Source organism: Nilaparvata lugens, chromosome 8 (assembly GCF_014356525.2).
Source record: "Nilaparvata lugens isolate BPH chromosome 8, ASM1435652v1, whole genome shotgun sequence".
Classification (NCBI taxonomy): Eukaryota; Metazoa; Arthropoda; class Insecta; order Hemiptera; family Delphacidae; genus Nilaparvata; species Nilaparvata lugens.
This window is the reverse complement of record NC_052511.1, coordinates 14,484,264-14,500,564: the sequence shown is the minus strand read 5'-3', so window position 1 is coordinate 14,500,564 and position 16,301 is coordinate 14,484,264. Positions and strand designations below refer to the sequence as shown.

The 16,301-nt window shown below is 32.8% G+C and overlaps 1 protein-coding gene and 1 long non-coding RNA gene across 3 annotated transcripts in view; one reads left to right on the top strand and one right to left on the bottom strand.

The window, feature by feature from the left end:
* Window positions 1–16,301, bottom strand: part of LOC111047697 (aminopeptidase N) — an 80,850-nt gene that overhangs the window by 26,265 nt on the left and 38,284 nt on the right. For both annotated transcript variants that reach the window (XM_039434031.1, XM_039434030.1), the window contains exons 2-9: window positions 15,621–15,769; window positions 13,678–13,926; window positions 10,835–11,086; window positions 8,639–8,800; window positions 7,786–8,079; window positions 6,416–6,599; window positions 5,954–6,110; window positions 5,207–5,288 (exon numbers count right to left, since the gene is read on the bottom strand). In XM_039434031.1, coding sequence (XP_039289965.1) covers window positions 5,207–5,288; window positions 5,954–6,110; window positions 6,416–6,599; window positions 7,786–8,079; window positions 8,639–8,800; window positions 10,835–11,086; window positions 13,678–13,926; window positions 15,621–15,748 — 1,508 coding nt within the window. In that variant the 5' untranslated portion in view covers window positions 15,749–15,769. The remainder of the gene's footprint in view (window positions 1–5,206; window positions 5,289–5,953; window positions 6,111–6,415; window positions 6,600–7,785; window positions 8,080–8,638; window positions 8,801–10,834; window positions 11,087–13,677; window positions 13,927–15,620; window positions 15,770–16,301) is intronic.
* LOC111051231 lies at window positions 546–3,981 on the top strand. Its single transcript, XR_002606098.2, has 3 exons — window positions 546–998; window positions 1,660–1,841; window positions 3,513–3,981. It is a non-coding gene; the product is annotated as an uncharacterized LOC111051231 (long non-coding RNA).

The window sequence follows — 16,301 nt, the reverse complement described above, 5'->3', positions numbered from 1 at the left end:
TGCTCATCTGATTGATTTTTGCCTCCTGTTAGGTACCTCCTAGATACCTAGGAGGATTTGCCTCCTAGATACCTAACCAGTTAGGTTGTATGCGGTACATAACAGAGAATGAATATTGCTCTCAAAAATTGTTCGCCATAAAATATTATGGGTGAACTTCAGAGTATTAGCTTTTGCAGTGAGTAGAACTGAAAAAAATCAACTCAGATCAGCAACCTTTTCTATAGTTTTTTTTGTCTATATTTTTATTAACCTCGTCTACCACACCACTCAACCCCTCTTTCTCTATCCATCCAAATCGGAGGGATATTATTCCATATCATTTTTAGAGAAAGGACAATTATTTGTCGAAACACCGCGATTTATGAAGATACGGTACATCGCAATGTTATCGTTATTCAAATTGCATTCAATCTCTATTCTCATTAATTAACTCTTCATATCTTGTAAAATTCGTTTAATAATAAGCAATATTGTCATTTAACGTAAATTAGTGTATAAGCCAGCAGTATAATAATATATTGTAACATAACATACATAAATAAAGAACTCTAATCTAATCTAATCTCATCCATGATCCATCATTTCTACACTCTATGCTCTCTCTCTTCTCTATTCAACTGCATATGCTTTCTATTACTATGTTATATTTTCCAGTACGGTAGGCTATATAGTTTGAGTCTCTCCACTTACTACCTGCTCCACAGTTTCGAATAATAGTCCCTTCTTTTGTAATAGTGTAGGTCTGTCACCATTGTCCACTGGTCTACCCTCTCTTTCTCAACTCACTCCTTCTCAGTCGGAGTATTTCGCGCCCTTTTTGGTTGGGTTTGCCTTTTGGTTAGTTGTAGTGTTGTAGTCACTAAACTGTCACTAGTCAGTCGCAAGGGCCAGTTAGTTCAGTTCATCATGTATTGAATACAGATTACAGTTCATGTTTCCAGTGTTTTATCCGGGAATTTATTTGTTTTGAAGTCACTTGATCTTCTATTATCAATGTAAGTACACAATAATATTACTTTATTTATGGAAGTTTGAATCATAGACTGATAAAAGTATATCTACTATAGAGTAGCTTGGAGAAAATACACATTATTATTATATTTTATAGATCTAGCTTGCGTTCTGTCTTTTCTACCTATATTAGGTAGGTTCAGTTAATTCATTTTGGTTGACTAGTTGAATTCTACCTGACCTGATAGGCTGTAATGAGCTAGAGGACTGAACAAGCTTATATTTTTTACCGGTCATCATACGATAGCCCACAAATTTGGGTTATATATTTAGTCTCTTATTTCAATCGGTATAAGAGTATCAGAGCCTATGATTTTTGTCAAATCTTCAGCATTCCAAATTTTTTCAAATCACTAGCTATTATTTTTTTCGTATTCAATCTTGAATTTAAACCCCTACTTCAAAAATATTATTTTTTGCCGTAACTATAAATTCCACTAAATGAAACAGAACTAAGCACTTAGAACAAAAATGATCTACATACATAATCTGCTTTCTAAGTTATTTGATAGAGTTTTTTGGAAATTGTAAAAAACAAAGGTTACATTATGAATTCATCAGATAGATATACTTGATCCCTTTGAGAATACTTTAATTTTGATATTATCATCCAACTAAAATATATTGTTTTTTCATTGTTCAAAGGAGACGTATGTCGCGTCATGCGCCGATACAGCTTTGAAGGGGCGCACAATCACGAGTATCATGGGGAAGCTGGTGACCCTTCGTTGCCATATACTTTTCGTGGAAAAGAGTTCAACGCAAGGACGACCATGAGATAGAGAAAAAACCATTCAAGGGCCTTCTCATAACTAAAGTTATGATTGGTAAGATTTCAGCAAATTTATCTTTTTGAAGTTTACTGTGTAGCTTGCTTCATATTTTTCAACAACGCTAATTTGGCAATATTAATATCAGCCAGACAAAATCCCACTTGAATAGAAAATACTACTTCACTGACTCAAAAACTTTATTTCGCCATTAAACATGACATCCACAAACACCGTGGTTGAGTGGTAGAGTGGACACTACTGTCCAAACTTCGCCACGACATTAAAATGAAGGAGTCATTCTATTCTATTTAATAAAAAAATGAGTCATTCCATCCAGGATCTGCAATATTGAATATCTAAGTTGATTTTTTCAATTTGGGAGGTGGTCATTATGATGCTGATCGTTACTCAGTATTGGAAATATTAATTGATTTGTAGTAAGCTACAAATCTGGGATTAACACTCCACATAGCCCCCATCCAGATAAATTAGCAAAAATAATATATTTTCAAAATTTACGCCAAAACCCAACACTCTGGTCCACAACTTACAACTCGACATGTGTATACATATATACATATGTATACATATGTATCGTTTGAAAAATATCAAGTAGCACATGAAATTAGTTTTATATATTCAAATGTATAAACTTGTAAGTTCATCATAAATAGAGTATTTTCTTCAAGTCTTTGGTCTACTATGATAATTTTTATAAACTTAAAAACTAGCATTACACATTGATATATCCTTAACAATCACAATAAATTGTAAACGCACTTGTGCTGGGCCACTATGTAGTGATGCTCAAGTCCTATTACTCTGAGCCATAAAAAACATGAATTGTTTGACATAATATAATAAAACTGCCCAATAAATCCATTGAATCAGCGGCCCAAAGAGCCTTGTCCTAATGTTTTTTTTTCATTCTATGACTATTATATAGTCTACTACACTGTATTATATACCATACCTTGAACTCTCTACGACTCTACCTATACTACTCTACATAGTATAGATATTCTGTTATTAGGTAGTAGAATAGTAAAGCTGTACTATAATTGTTCTTTGATAATATTTGAATTGGCTCAAAATTATGTTCCATGATGATGAAGTCGAACCATTTTTTCTAAATGAGCTCTATCTTTCCAAATATAAGTAGAATTCTAAATGCTAAGTGTCGAATAAAGTTACTAAACATAACAGGAGGGGGCATATGCTTCATTGCACAAGGGTCGAAAATGTGCTAAATCTACCTGCCAAAGGGTATTGCAGTTGTATTGTTCTCGCTTGACCGTCCCATGTCCCCAATGAGATGAGTTTCACCCATTGATTTGATATTCTATTTTTTTGTTTTATTGATTTGAAACACAGAGCCGTCGTTAAAATATTCTAGTAGAATTCATCTAGAAGTGAAAAATTACATTTTTAGGAGAGCAACTGGAAGAATTGAATACCACGAGCTCTTATGACAATAACTTTGTATTCTAACAGATAAGTGAAGTAAACATGTTCTTTCCAAATTTAGATGACATTCTTCATAATAATTATTGATTGATTGATTGATTGATAATGTACATAACTGAGGTTCCAATTTTGTTTTCCTTTGAACTTGATCTGCTGTGGACCTACAGGTCAAATGCTTCCGTTTTGACTTATTTTTGTACCTGAAGTTATACAATAAAGATGACATTGAAATCAAGTTGATTCAATTTTTGTTCACAGACATGGAGAAAAGGAGAAGAAACAGTCGTCTGCTGAAGTCAATGAAGTCGAGACACTTGAAAATTTTAATTTGGAGCTCCAGCCATAAAATACAATTCGTCGCATTACTATGTTAATTATGAATGTTTAAGTAAAGGATTTATTCATCAATTTTGAAGTTATGTAATTTTTTCAAATCCAGCTGAATATACTATTTATTCTATAAAGGAGATTATATGTCAATGATTTTGAATCATTCTGAAGAACTTATTCAATCATTTCTAAAGTGATTTAAAGTAGTTTATTAATCATAATTTTGCTCACTTAAAGCATTGTAAATCATTGTAGAGTGATTTGAGAGTAATTTAAAAGTGTTTTTAATCTACTTTGAAATGCTTTGAAGTGATTTAAAAAGTACATAAATCGATGATTCTAAATGATTTTTAAGAACTTATTTAATCATTTGAAAGTGATTTTCAAGTAGTTTATAAATCACAATTTTGCCCACTTAAAGCATTGTAAATCATTTTACAATCATTTAAAAGTAATTTAAAAGTGATTTGAATCTAGTTTGAAATGCTTTGAAGTGATTTAAAAAGTACATAAATCGATGATTCTAAATGATTTTTAAGAACTTATTTAATCATTTGAAAGTGATTTTCAAGTAGTTTATAAATCACAATTTTGCCCACTTAAAGCATTGTAAATCATTTTACAATCATTTAAAAGTAATTTAAAAGTGATTTGAATCTACTTTGAAATGCTTTGAAGTGATTTAAAAAGTACATAAATCGATGATTCTAAATGATTCTGAAGAACTTATTCAATCATTTGAAAGTAATTTATAAATCACAATTTTGCCCACTTAAAGCATTGTAAATCATTGTACAATCATTTAAAAGTAATTTAAAAGTGATTTAAATCTACTTTGAAATGCTTTGAAGTGATTTGAAAAGTACATAAATCGATGATTCTAAATGATTCTGAAGAACTTATTCAATCATTTGAAAGTGATTTCAAATGATTTTCAAGTAGTTTATAAATCACAATTTTGCCCACTTAAAGCATTGTAAATCATTGTACAATCATTTAAAAGTAATTTAAAAGTGATTTGAATCTACTTTGAAATGCTTTGAAGTGATTTAAAAAGTACATAAATCGATGATTCTAAATGATTCTGAAGAACTTATTCAATCATTTGAAAGTAATTTATAAATCACAATTTTGCCCACTTAAAGCATTGTAAATCATTGTACAATAATTTAAAAGTGCTTTAAAGTGATTTAAATCTACTTTGAAATGCTTTGAAGTGATTTGAAAAGTACATAAATCGATGATTCTAAATGATTCTGAAGAACTTATTCAATCATTTGAAAGTGATTTCAAATGATTTTCAAGTAGTTTATAAATCACAATTTTGCCCACTTAAAGCATTGTAAATCATTGTACAATAATTTAAAAGTGCTTTAAAGTGATTTAAAATTACATTTCAAAGTACTTTAAACTGATTATTTTGCTGCTTGGGTTATCTAGTACCGTACAAACCATTTTCTCAGTAACCCTCTCTTCAATTGAATTCTGTGCCATGGTACCTAGGTTGCGTGGTTGCAATAATTTTCCAATTATCAATTAAAATATTTTTATAGTTCTAATATTAAGCCTATTAATAGAATGTGAATCATTATCTTTTGACTCTATTAGTTCAAAAAACGTACCTTTCTTCAAGATATTTTGTCAATCCACTTTTGAAGACTTCAGTTGTGAGAAAGTTGTCCATCATCCTGATCACTGCAGCACCTGGGAATCGAAACAATATTTTGAAAATGGTTGAACTATTGAGCTAATATATTCAAGTATGCTATATTATATGCAATAATAGAATATAATATTCTTTTCTGGCTCAAAATTTTGCTAAATTACTCAAAAATTTCCAATTTGTAGAGATTTGAGTGAAGTATTTTTGTTTTTAATCAGTTTTTAAATATCGAAATTTAAAATTTTTAGTTCATTCATTAGTTTTGAAGTGGAAATTAGACTTTTTGAAGTGAAAAGTTGTATCTTAACCTCATTCTTTCTTTAAACTTTTATTCGTAAAAATTTGGAAGAAGACAGTTTTGGGCTATGCATGTTGTCTTCTCCCAATCATATTATATATTATTATAATTATGATTTGTAATTGTCAATGAAATAAATAAATTATCAAGAATGAGAGAGCATCAATCATGAAATTTGCGTTTTTAAATAGATGCAATCTTCTTTCTTGAAATCAAACATAATTTTCAGTCTTCATTCTTCTTTTTCAGCATCAGAAACAAATAATGTTTGTATCAGAAAAGACGGAAAATATGTAATTTTCTCACCTTCTCATAATGAATTGAGTCTATTTGGAGTCTGCAGAAAAATATTGTCACTGGAAACAATCGACCAATCCAAAAACTATTCAAATAATGATAATATCTTACCTTTCTCATATGAAATAGAATCGAAAATATCGTCAATTTCATTGGGATGATTGACATTGACTGAAATGGGATGCGAAGATTTGTAGGCATCCAGTAGAAAAACATTCTGCAAGTCTTCGGTAACAAATTGTTCCAATTTCCGCCATGATGGTTCAACCTGAAAGAAAAAATGATAAACCAAATTGAACACTGACAAAATAAATAGTTATAAACCTTCCAAAGATGATATTCAGAGGTAATATTAGTGAAAATTAAGTACCGTATGGTATAGAAAAGAAAAAAGTGAAAAGAGAGAAGAGAGTAGAGAAAAGAAAAAAGTGTAAAGAGGGAAGAGAAAAAAAGAAGAGAAAAGAGAAAAGGAAAAGAGACACGGAGGAAGGAGAAAGAGAGGAAAAAGGAGAGAAGGGAAAAGAGAAAAGAAAAAAGGGAAAAACCGAAAAATGTATGAATGTTTAAACTCACAGCATCGACGCCGAGACACTCGACATAAGTGGCGAATCCTTCATTGAGCCAGAGGTCAGACCACCAGCTGGGTGTGACCAGATTGCCGAACCACTGGTGAGCCAGCTCGTGACTTATCACAGTCGCCACTCGCATTTTGTGCTTGTTCGTCGAGATTCCGTCTTGGTAAAGCATCGTTGTTTCCCTAGGAAAAAGTGGCAATTCAGTAAATCATATTAAGAAGCATCATCAAAGGAGGAATGATTACAACTGATGTTTATTGATTGAATTTTATGATTTAGGATCACTTTCCCCCCAAAAAATTAAACTGAAATTCTAGCTTGAACCATCAGCTGACGCAATTGAAATACATAGCCTAATGATAAATATGCAACCATTCATTATTCAAACTGGTTTATTTAGTAGTCAACTCAACTTTGGAGAGAGCGACCTAAAATTCAGAAATCTGAAGTTTTAAAAGATTTTACTATTGTTATTTGTTTGAAATGAAAAAGATTTTACTCATCCAAAAAACAGTACAATACCAGGAAAATCTGTTTCTTACCATTGAAACGTAGAAATGTACAGTAATATAATGATTTGACATAATGATAAGGTTCTTTTATAAAAATGAATAAAACAAAAAACGCCCCGAGGCCTAGCCTGTGTGGGGTGAAAGAGTCTATATATTAAAACTTTGCAGAAAAATATTGTCACTGAAAACAATCAACCAATCCATAAACTATTCAAATAACTTTCATTGTTTCGTTTATAGTATTGTTTTAATAGTTAATTGTGGAGTTGTTTGTATTTGACCATAGATTCTTCTGTAATATGGTATGAATTATTTATATTTTCAACAATTTGTGAATGAGTTTCATACTGGTGATATAGAGACAAAACCAGAATCAAATTTGAAAAAAATATTAACTTGAGAGTCAATAAAGTTGTTCTTGCAATGTTCGTACATATAAACAACCCAATTATTAATAATGAAGTACTATTCGCATCAATACATTGTATTCTAGGTACCTTGATTCGCATTATAATAGAGCGAACGCATCTCATTGAGTTGATTGGTAGAGTGGATTTTTTTCATTTCCACTTAATTTCATTACATGATGATTTGCTGAAATTGCAATATTTGAAATTTACTTCAATGATTGTAGGCCTACCCACATACAAAAGATTCTTTTACTTTTCTCCAGTACCTAGTTTGATGTTTTGAGCTCATTCTTCATGTCTAAAGTAATGTCTAGACTTCTCCATGTCTAAAACTTCTTCTATCAGCCATATATAGCATATCCATTCTTTGTTTCGTTGATAAATGACAATAATAAATGGATTTATTAGAATTTCGTTCACTCTTAATAATATTTTTAAGTACACACCTGTACGTTATGAGACCCCAATTCTCCATAGCTCCTGCAGAGAAGTCGGGCAATGCTATCATATCGAGTTTTGGCAGTGGAAATTCGATGTTATAGTATTGTTCATAGTGTTTGAGGATTTTCGGACCAATCTCAAGACTGTAGTGCGCCTGCGCGAGAGCATCGTGACGAGCGAACACAGAAAATCGACCATCTGTCATTTTCTCGAAATCAGAAACAGTGAATGCGACAAGATAAGTGGACATTGGAACGCTCTCCTTGAAGTGGTCCCATTCATAGTCAGGAAGGTCAGGGCTGTAGAAAGAGAGAAGTTCAGAAATCAGAAAATAAATACAGCATCATAACGAACCATTTACATCAATGACCCAAGTAGTTCTAAAATTATGAGAGCAGTGAACTCTACCGTATTATAGTCAACGCTTTATTTTTGGAAGTTGTAAAAACAATGAAGGCTAAAGGTAAATCCTATTATCAAATAGAAAAATCATTTTAATCAGCAAAATAAATAATAATTGAATTATTTATATTTGTCAGCGATCATGAAGTTATGTAAATAGGGGTGAATATCAGTGAACAAGTGAAAACGAATAAATGAATTCCATTATGAAATTCATAATATAAAGTTCAATACATTTTCAGCTGATAGAATCAATAACGAGATCAAATAAAAGAAACATCGTTAACAATTAAGTAAAATTTTAGGAAAATTGAAGATATTTGTACGGTAGGCTACTATAACGGATGATTTATTTCACAATGGAAGCAACAGGTAAAACCCCAAATATGCTCCCTCAACATTACAATAAGACAATGATAGAATGTTGAGAATGACAATATATATTACTGGACTTACAAATCAGCTGGAGTTGTGGTAATCTTGGGCATGTTTGATATTGCTATCATAGAATAAGGACGAGCAATGTGCATTGTGAATTTGGCCTTCAATGCCGGCTCATCGAAGCATGGAAAAGCTCTTCTAGCATCTGTCGATTGGAATTGGGTGGTAGCAATCCATCTGAAAAATTAAACACAGAAAAATTATCATTTATTGGAAGTTTCAAACTCACATAAACTATCAACAACTCCAACAACTCTGGGAGAGAAAAAAAAACATAAATATTTTGAGAGTTACATTCTCATAGACTGGCAATTAAAAGTAAATTCGTATAGCTTTTGTTGGTGGGGAGTCCCTTGCGGGAAGGTCCCACCGCCTGAATATATAATTTGAGCCGTCAATGGGCTTTACGACTGTCATACTTCAGCCGGAACCGACAGTTTAACGTGCCCATCCGATAACACGGGAGTGATCTGGTTAAAAAACTTTTGGTTGTGAGAGGGTTCGAGCCCGGGATCTCTATGCTGCAACGGAAGCACTCTATCCACTAGACCACAGATCACTCCAGACTGGCAATTAATAGAGCACGACAAATAAATGTTCAGATTCGATCTTGAAAAGAAGTCATAAAAATCATTAATATGAAAATTTATAAAATACACTACCAGTAACTGTGTTTGAAAATAACTAACTGCTATTTCCACATATAATGTGGGATGAAAAATCATAAATCAAATGAATAAACATAGGCCTATCTGAATAAATTTTCGAACATGAATTATCAGAGATTGGAGATTCTATTGATTGGAAAATGATTGGGATTCAACTGATTAGATGTTCTCACAGAGTTGATTGAATATTCCTCATCGAGAAAGAGTTAATTGAGAAGATAAAAATTAGAGTAGGCCTATGCCTTCAACAATATCAATTTGCTTATGTTATGCAATAGTCCTTCCAGTTCGAATGATTGATAATAACAGATTGAATTCGATTAAGAAATTTTTCCGCTGTAATACTGCATGGTACAGAAGATATGGCCAGAGAATTGCTTTGTGATTAAAAACAAATGAGCTACAGTAAGAATGAACGTAACAAAGTTTATATAAAGAAGTTCATCGCACGATCTCGAAACAAGGCACATAAAGCGCACTTACATTATTATAGTATGACTCATACTATTAATTTCGTTAGAGTAAAGCGTTGAAAGTATACAATTAGGCTATAAGGATTCAAAGTAATCCATTTAAGGAACATCAGTTAGTTGTTATCCATTAAAGAGAATTTAATATACGAGACCAATCCCCCCCCCCCCATTTTGGGGCTGAATAATGGGGTGCAACCTTTATTATGTGGTGAAGGGTCATTCCATTTACATAATATTACATACCCTTCAATATTGAAGTATGCCTACTATCATAGAAAATATCGAGGAGCACTGGAATGGGAGGTAGAATGTAGTAATCCATTATGTTTGTGGAGTAGATGGCTTTCGATTCATTATTTGTTCTCTTTGGAAGAGAGACCCCAGCCATGAGCATTAATTGAAGATTAATAACAAGAGGAGCTTTGATGATAATTGATTCAAACTCCTTGAATTTCTTTGGGAATTCGATAGGTTTATTCATGATTTTATTATTTTTTTATAACACCTTAGTTAGAGACTGATAATAAGCTATTCTTTTTTGACTTGAATTGATAAGAATAATAATGTTGGTAAAAGTATGTCTCATTGGATTAGCCTTCCCTATTAGTCAAGGACTGAATCAAGTGTTATTTTTCTTCACTTTTACTTGATCAATTTAGCAATCAAATGATTTGTGCGGCTTTCTGCGTTGAAATCTTCTTATTCGTTGTAAGTTGAGCATATAGGTGAATGCAGAATATTAGACCAGAGATCACAGAAATAATGAATAAATAAAACTTACTTTATGATAATAATAATAATAATAATAATAATAATAATAGTATCGAGTGACCTGGCTGGCTCAGGTCTGGTGTCAGAGTTTTCAGGTCACAACTGATCAATTTCAGGGCCTCTGACATGACTTAACGACTGCTTTTTAAGCAGCCGGGACCGACGGCTTAATGATTACACCTACATGATAAATCCGTTAATAAACCCACGATAAATATAGTTTATTAGATTAAACAGTGGAAAAAATCTTATCTTCAAGAATATAAATGTGTTAATGATAATGATACTTATTGACAAACCTCTTTGTGTTGTTAACGGTGTATGAACTGCGATAGAACCCTTGGAGAATGTCGTTGAGTTGGCCAGTATAGCGAATTGACAGTTTATACTGCTGTTCAGGTTTGAGCTCTTCACCGAGCGAAACAACAAGGAACTGCTTGACTGAGTCATTTCTCACCTCAGTCACACGGATTGGAGACTCCAAGTCTTCACTGATCAGAGAGAGGGTGGCTTCGTGCACCTCTATATCGTTCACGTGCAAAGTAATGCTCCTGTGAAAAAACAAGGTCCTTGTTAATTAAGATTTGTTCAAATAGAATATATCGTTCACGTGTACAAAGATTCAAGTCAGATAGAATCTATGAATTCTGAGAGAAAGATTTGTTAGAATGTGAGTATTATCAAACAAGTTGAGCCCAAGAGACTATTCCATAAAATCTTGTTAGATCTATTTCGATTTTTCTTGTTAATTTCTATTTCTTGTTAATCTATTTAGATAAATTTATTTCGTAAACATGAATTTTTATCCGAAGAGAGGAGAATCATAAGGCTATATAAACAGTAACTTATTTCGAATGTTAACTGTTTTCCAGGGTCAGAGTATCCTATAATAATATTGCAGTATTCGATAAGGTAATCAAGCATTGCTATAAAGTCATATTTCGATAACTATGCGTCTTAGCCGGTAGACCTACCAAAGTTGATAAGGAGTTAACTTCTCATGAGAAGTAGACTTCAACTTTAATGTGGGATACTAATATTGTTATCTAGCAGCTTCTGTTTTATACGATGGAATTCTAATTTCTCATCAATCGGGTTTTGTCTCAATTCAAAAGCTTAGAGATGGCCATTTAAAATTGAAAATTCTGGATGATTCTCTGTAAAGAGTATGGATAGCTTCATTTTCTTTTGAAAATGGGAGTAGGCAAGACAGCTCTATTTTCTCCCACATCTGTCATACCCTTCAGCCGAAGATAAAAGCTAATCGAAGACTTTATATCGAGTGTATTTGCGACAAAGCTACAAAGGGAGCGATTGGCTCTCAATCATTTACATAAGCATACATTTTCCATTGGTAGAATTGGATTTTCATAAGCTTGAGGCACATTTGTAAAAATCGATAAATTCTATCTACTGATTACCCAAGGTTGATATAGGCCTTAGTTCAATTGACTTTTTTTTCTTACTATACTACTGGTAGTGGTATCCTACTCATCTTGTATCATAAGAGAAATGCTTATCTGATCCAAATTTTCAGTTTCAAAAATATAATAATAACGTAGTACAAGTAATAATTTACCAGAGATTTTGTCAGAAACAATACAATGTGAGGATTACTGGATAGTAACCGTTTAATAGAAGAAATCACTTATTCTTCTATCATTGTATACTTCATAGTGAGTAAATCACTTCACTAACTCCTCAGGCAGAACATACATTATTCGAAAACTTGAATTTCTGAGTACGCAAGATAAGAATGGAGCATCAACGTTTTTGTACCAAGTAAACTACATGAAAAATTGACGTGATACACTTCAATGGTGTTGGAAAGTATACCACAGTGCTACTTTCAATTTTCTCCAGCACGTCTGAGCGTGCTTTATCGTCTCGTCCTACATAGTTTTCCCTCTATGCTTAAGAAAATGTAAAAACCGGGATGTATAGAGGCATCCAGAATAATAAACTTAGAATTATTAGAAAGTGAAAGTGGAGCTCAGTAGCTCTTGTACGATTGAGAAAAGTTTAGAAGATTTGACGGATCAATAATTTTTTTGAAGATTTGATTGTATCGAATTCTTTACTAAATACAAAATATTTCAAAGTCTTGAATCTTCTTTAGAAAAAGATTAGCTAATATTCCCTTACAATAAGATGGAAATCTTGCTAATTACATAATCATTCAAATAATGCCATTACTAGCTCGGAAGGAAGAAGAAAGTAATGATGTAAGATTAAAATAAATAAATTATTCATCAACTTCCGTTTGGTGTGGAGTTTTCCTTTTTTTTTTAAGACTACTTCGCATGGAGAAGGATGAGTCAACCACTTACCATCGAGCCAAATATTTTCAACCTTTTCAAATATTGTCTTCCGGAATTTATGAAGGATCAAGATTAGAGTGATATGGTTGAACTTGGTAAAGTAGAAAGAAAAATGAAAAAATATTGTTATCATAAGTAGTTCAAATTCGCTTCTCACTCATGTTATGCTGAGGAAAACATACCCACATGATTTACGCCGAATCACAAAAAAATAAAAATTTTTGAACATATATAAACATTTACTACTTATTGAGTCTACGGCCCTTGGAGAGCCTTGGCCTCCTCCTCTAGCATTTTCCATGAATTCCTGTCCTGTGCTCCCTGTTTTCATCTTCTTAGGCTGGTCAATAACGGCAGGACATATTCATCATGCATTTTTCGTCATCAACGAGAGGCTTCCAACATAAAATAAACAACCAATAACAATAAAATGACCACTGAAAAATTACAAATTATAATAACCTCGAAAAGAACACCTAGTGAAGAAATAATTAACAAAAAAAAATCAAAGATAAAAACCTAACCCATTTCCCTGTGATGACAAAACAATGTATGACGACATGTGTGTACGCACATTTCCATCTCGCATGTCCTGTCGTTGGTGACCAATCTTAAGTGACCCAAGGATACGAGATTATAGATACGAGACAAAAATATATTCTGTCTAATAAAGGAAATGAATTAATCTATTTATTCAATTCGCATTTTAATGGTTACGAATACTCGAATTTGTGATTTCAGTGTATTTTTGGTACATTTATGGAGATAGATTTCAATTTCAATGTTCAATTTCAATTTCAATGTTCAATTTGTATGTGTACCTGGTAGGCTGAGTGACATTGACGACAATATCGACTTGACCGGCGAAGGTGAAGTTGCCCTCCCAGATGAAGGGCACCAGTTTAATCTCGTAGCTGTGGGGCAGCACAGATCGGGGCAGCCTCACGTCCTGCGAGGCCCGCCTCCAGTTGGCCGTAGGAGAGCCGCCCCCACCCAGCACCCGGGGTCGACCCATGCCCATGCCGTGGCAGGGAGCTAGCGCGTACGCCAGCAGTGCTACGAATAGCAAGCTGTAACAGTCAACAATAAATTAATGAGCATGAGTATAGTTTTAACAACAATAAATACGTGTATTTGATTTATACGTGTGATTTTTCGGCTCTAAATTTTCAAGTTTATTTAGTATTTTGAACATTGTGAATGATTCATTTATGTTTTCTCTCGTATATTAATATTTCAAAAATAAACATCTGTTTGTTTTCTTGGTTTTTTGGTGTCAATTGTTCGTTTTAAAATGTGGCTCTCATAACCTATAGTAAAATATGAATATTAAAAAATATACATATTTTAAAATGAACAATTTACACCAATATACCAAGAAAACAAACAAGTTTTGTCTGTTCTCTTGATATATTTCATCTATTTATTAGTTTGACACAAACAATGATCGGAAAAGGAAAAAATCTGGTGTGGTACACTCACACAACTTTCCTTGCTCAATGAACTGTAAGCCCCATTCTTAAACGAGAATAATTTTTAGGGGAATAACATGATGACGATTGGCGGCAACATATTTGAAACTACGATCAGACTTCTGTATATGTGTATATATAATTGTTTTCAGAGTAGGCTATTTTTTCCTTTGTGTAAGTTGTGAAATTCGATGATTTTTTTAAAAGTCGTCAAAACAGCTGTTCTACAGATGAAATATCTGGACTATATTCTTTTTATGAACAGCTGCTCTACATACCTATCTCATGCACGAGAAGGAGGTTACAAAGTCCATTTCTCAAGGATGGGGTGGACCCCATTAGTTTCCCAGTCAGGAGACTCAGCCAGTTGATAGAGCTGATAAATAACTATACAGGGTATGAATTTGAAAGAAAATCGGTCAAGTCATTTTTGAGAAAATCATGTTTTTTTAGTAATTATCCGCCATTTTTCTCAAGAATATTACGGAGCTCCTGAAATTTTCCCAGAAATGAGGCTCATGTCAGTTGATAGGGCTTATGAATAGTCATCCATGGTATAAATTTGAAGAAAATCGTTAGAGCCGTTTTCGAGAAAACCGTGAAAAACATGGTTTTTTAGTAATTATCCAATTTTCAATTTTATTGAATTTCTTATTGTCGAATCCTCATGGTATAAGGACCTCAAGTTTAGAATTCCAAGTCAATCTGTAGATTAGGAATGAAGCTATCGTGTTCACAGACATACACACATTCACACACACACACACACACACACATACCAAAATCATGTTTTTGAACTCAGGGGACCTTGAAACGTATAGAAAACTTGCAATTAGGGTATCTTAATTTTTTTGGAAAGCAATACTTTCCTTACCTATGGTAATAGGGCAAGGAAAGTAAAAAACAGGCTATTGCCCAAAACTTCTTCAATTTCCCAATTTAGTTTCAAATTAGGTCACTTATTTTAAATTTTAAAATATTGGTGTGAATTGTTTATTTTAAGATGTAACTCTCATAACCTCTATTTTTGGACAGTGTGTTGTTTAAATTGGGCATCTCTGTGGTCATTTGAGTGAGTGTGAGAAGTGACTGACTTGATACTAAACATTTGTAAAGTATAGTATTCATACATCAAGTTGGTGATAGTCATTTAAAATACTAGTGAAAATTTATGCAGAACACTATTAAAAGTCGGTGACATTCATTTTTCATTTTTCAGAATTTCCAGCTTTCAAATTTCAGAGTTTCAGAATTTTCAAATTTTACAAAAGGGAAAGAAGAATGCTACTTACCTGAGCACAAATCCTGTAAAGAATAGAGCAGCTGTTAGCCTGGAAATGATGAACCCTGGAGGCCTGGTGACGGTCAGGCTGGGGGTGGTTCCGTCCATCATGGACACCACTTCTGGTGGCTTCGTCATCGTTACACCACTCTCTGACACCTGCAAAAAGGGAAATTAATAACCGATAAAACATCGTTTTGATATAAATGCCATTGGAGAAAAATTAAGGATTGAGAACATGTGTGAGAATTGAATGAAATCAATAGCCTGATCGCAGCTCGTGACGAAATCAAAAATCGATTAATTAAATTGACTTGATGAATAAAGAACCACATTCAATAGAACATAGTTCTGATGTTTATTGCATTTGAAAAGATTAAAGGATTGGAAGCATGTTGAGAATCGAATGGAATTGATAGCCTAATTGCAGCTCGTAAAGGAATCCAAATAAGATTAACCAAATGAACTTGTTGATCATGATGGATGAAGAATCGATTTGATAGAAATGTACTTTGGATTGCAATTATTATTAGAAAACCCTCTTGAGAATCAAATGAACACTGAGTTGTGAATTTCCTTTACAAAAAAATGTGAGTGAGACGCTGAAGATCGAATAACATTCAATATAAAATATAGTTGTGTTACAAAATTGTGTTTGTAGGAAAGTAGAGTGTATGAAAAATTGTCGCTA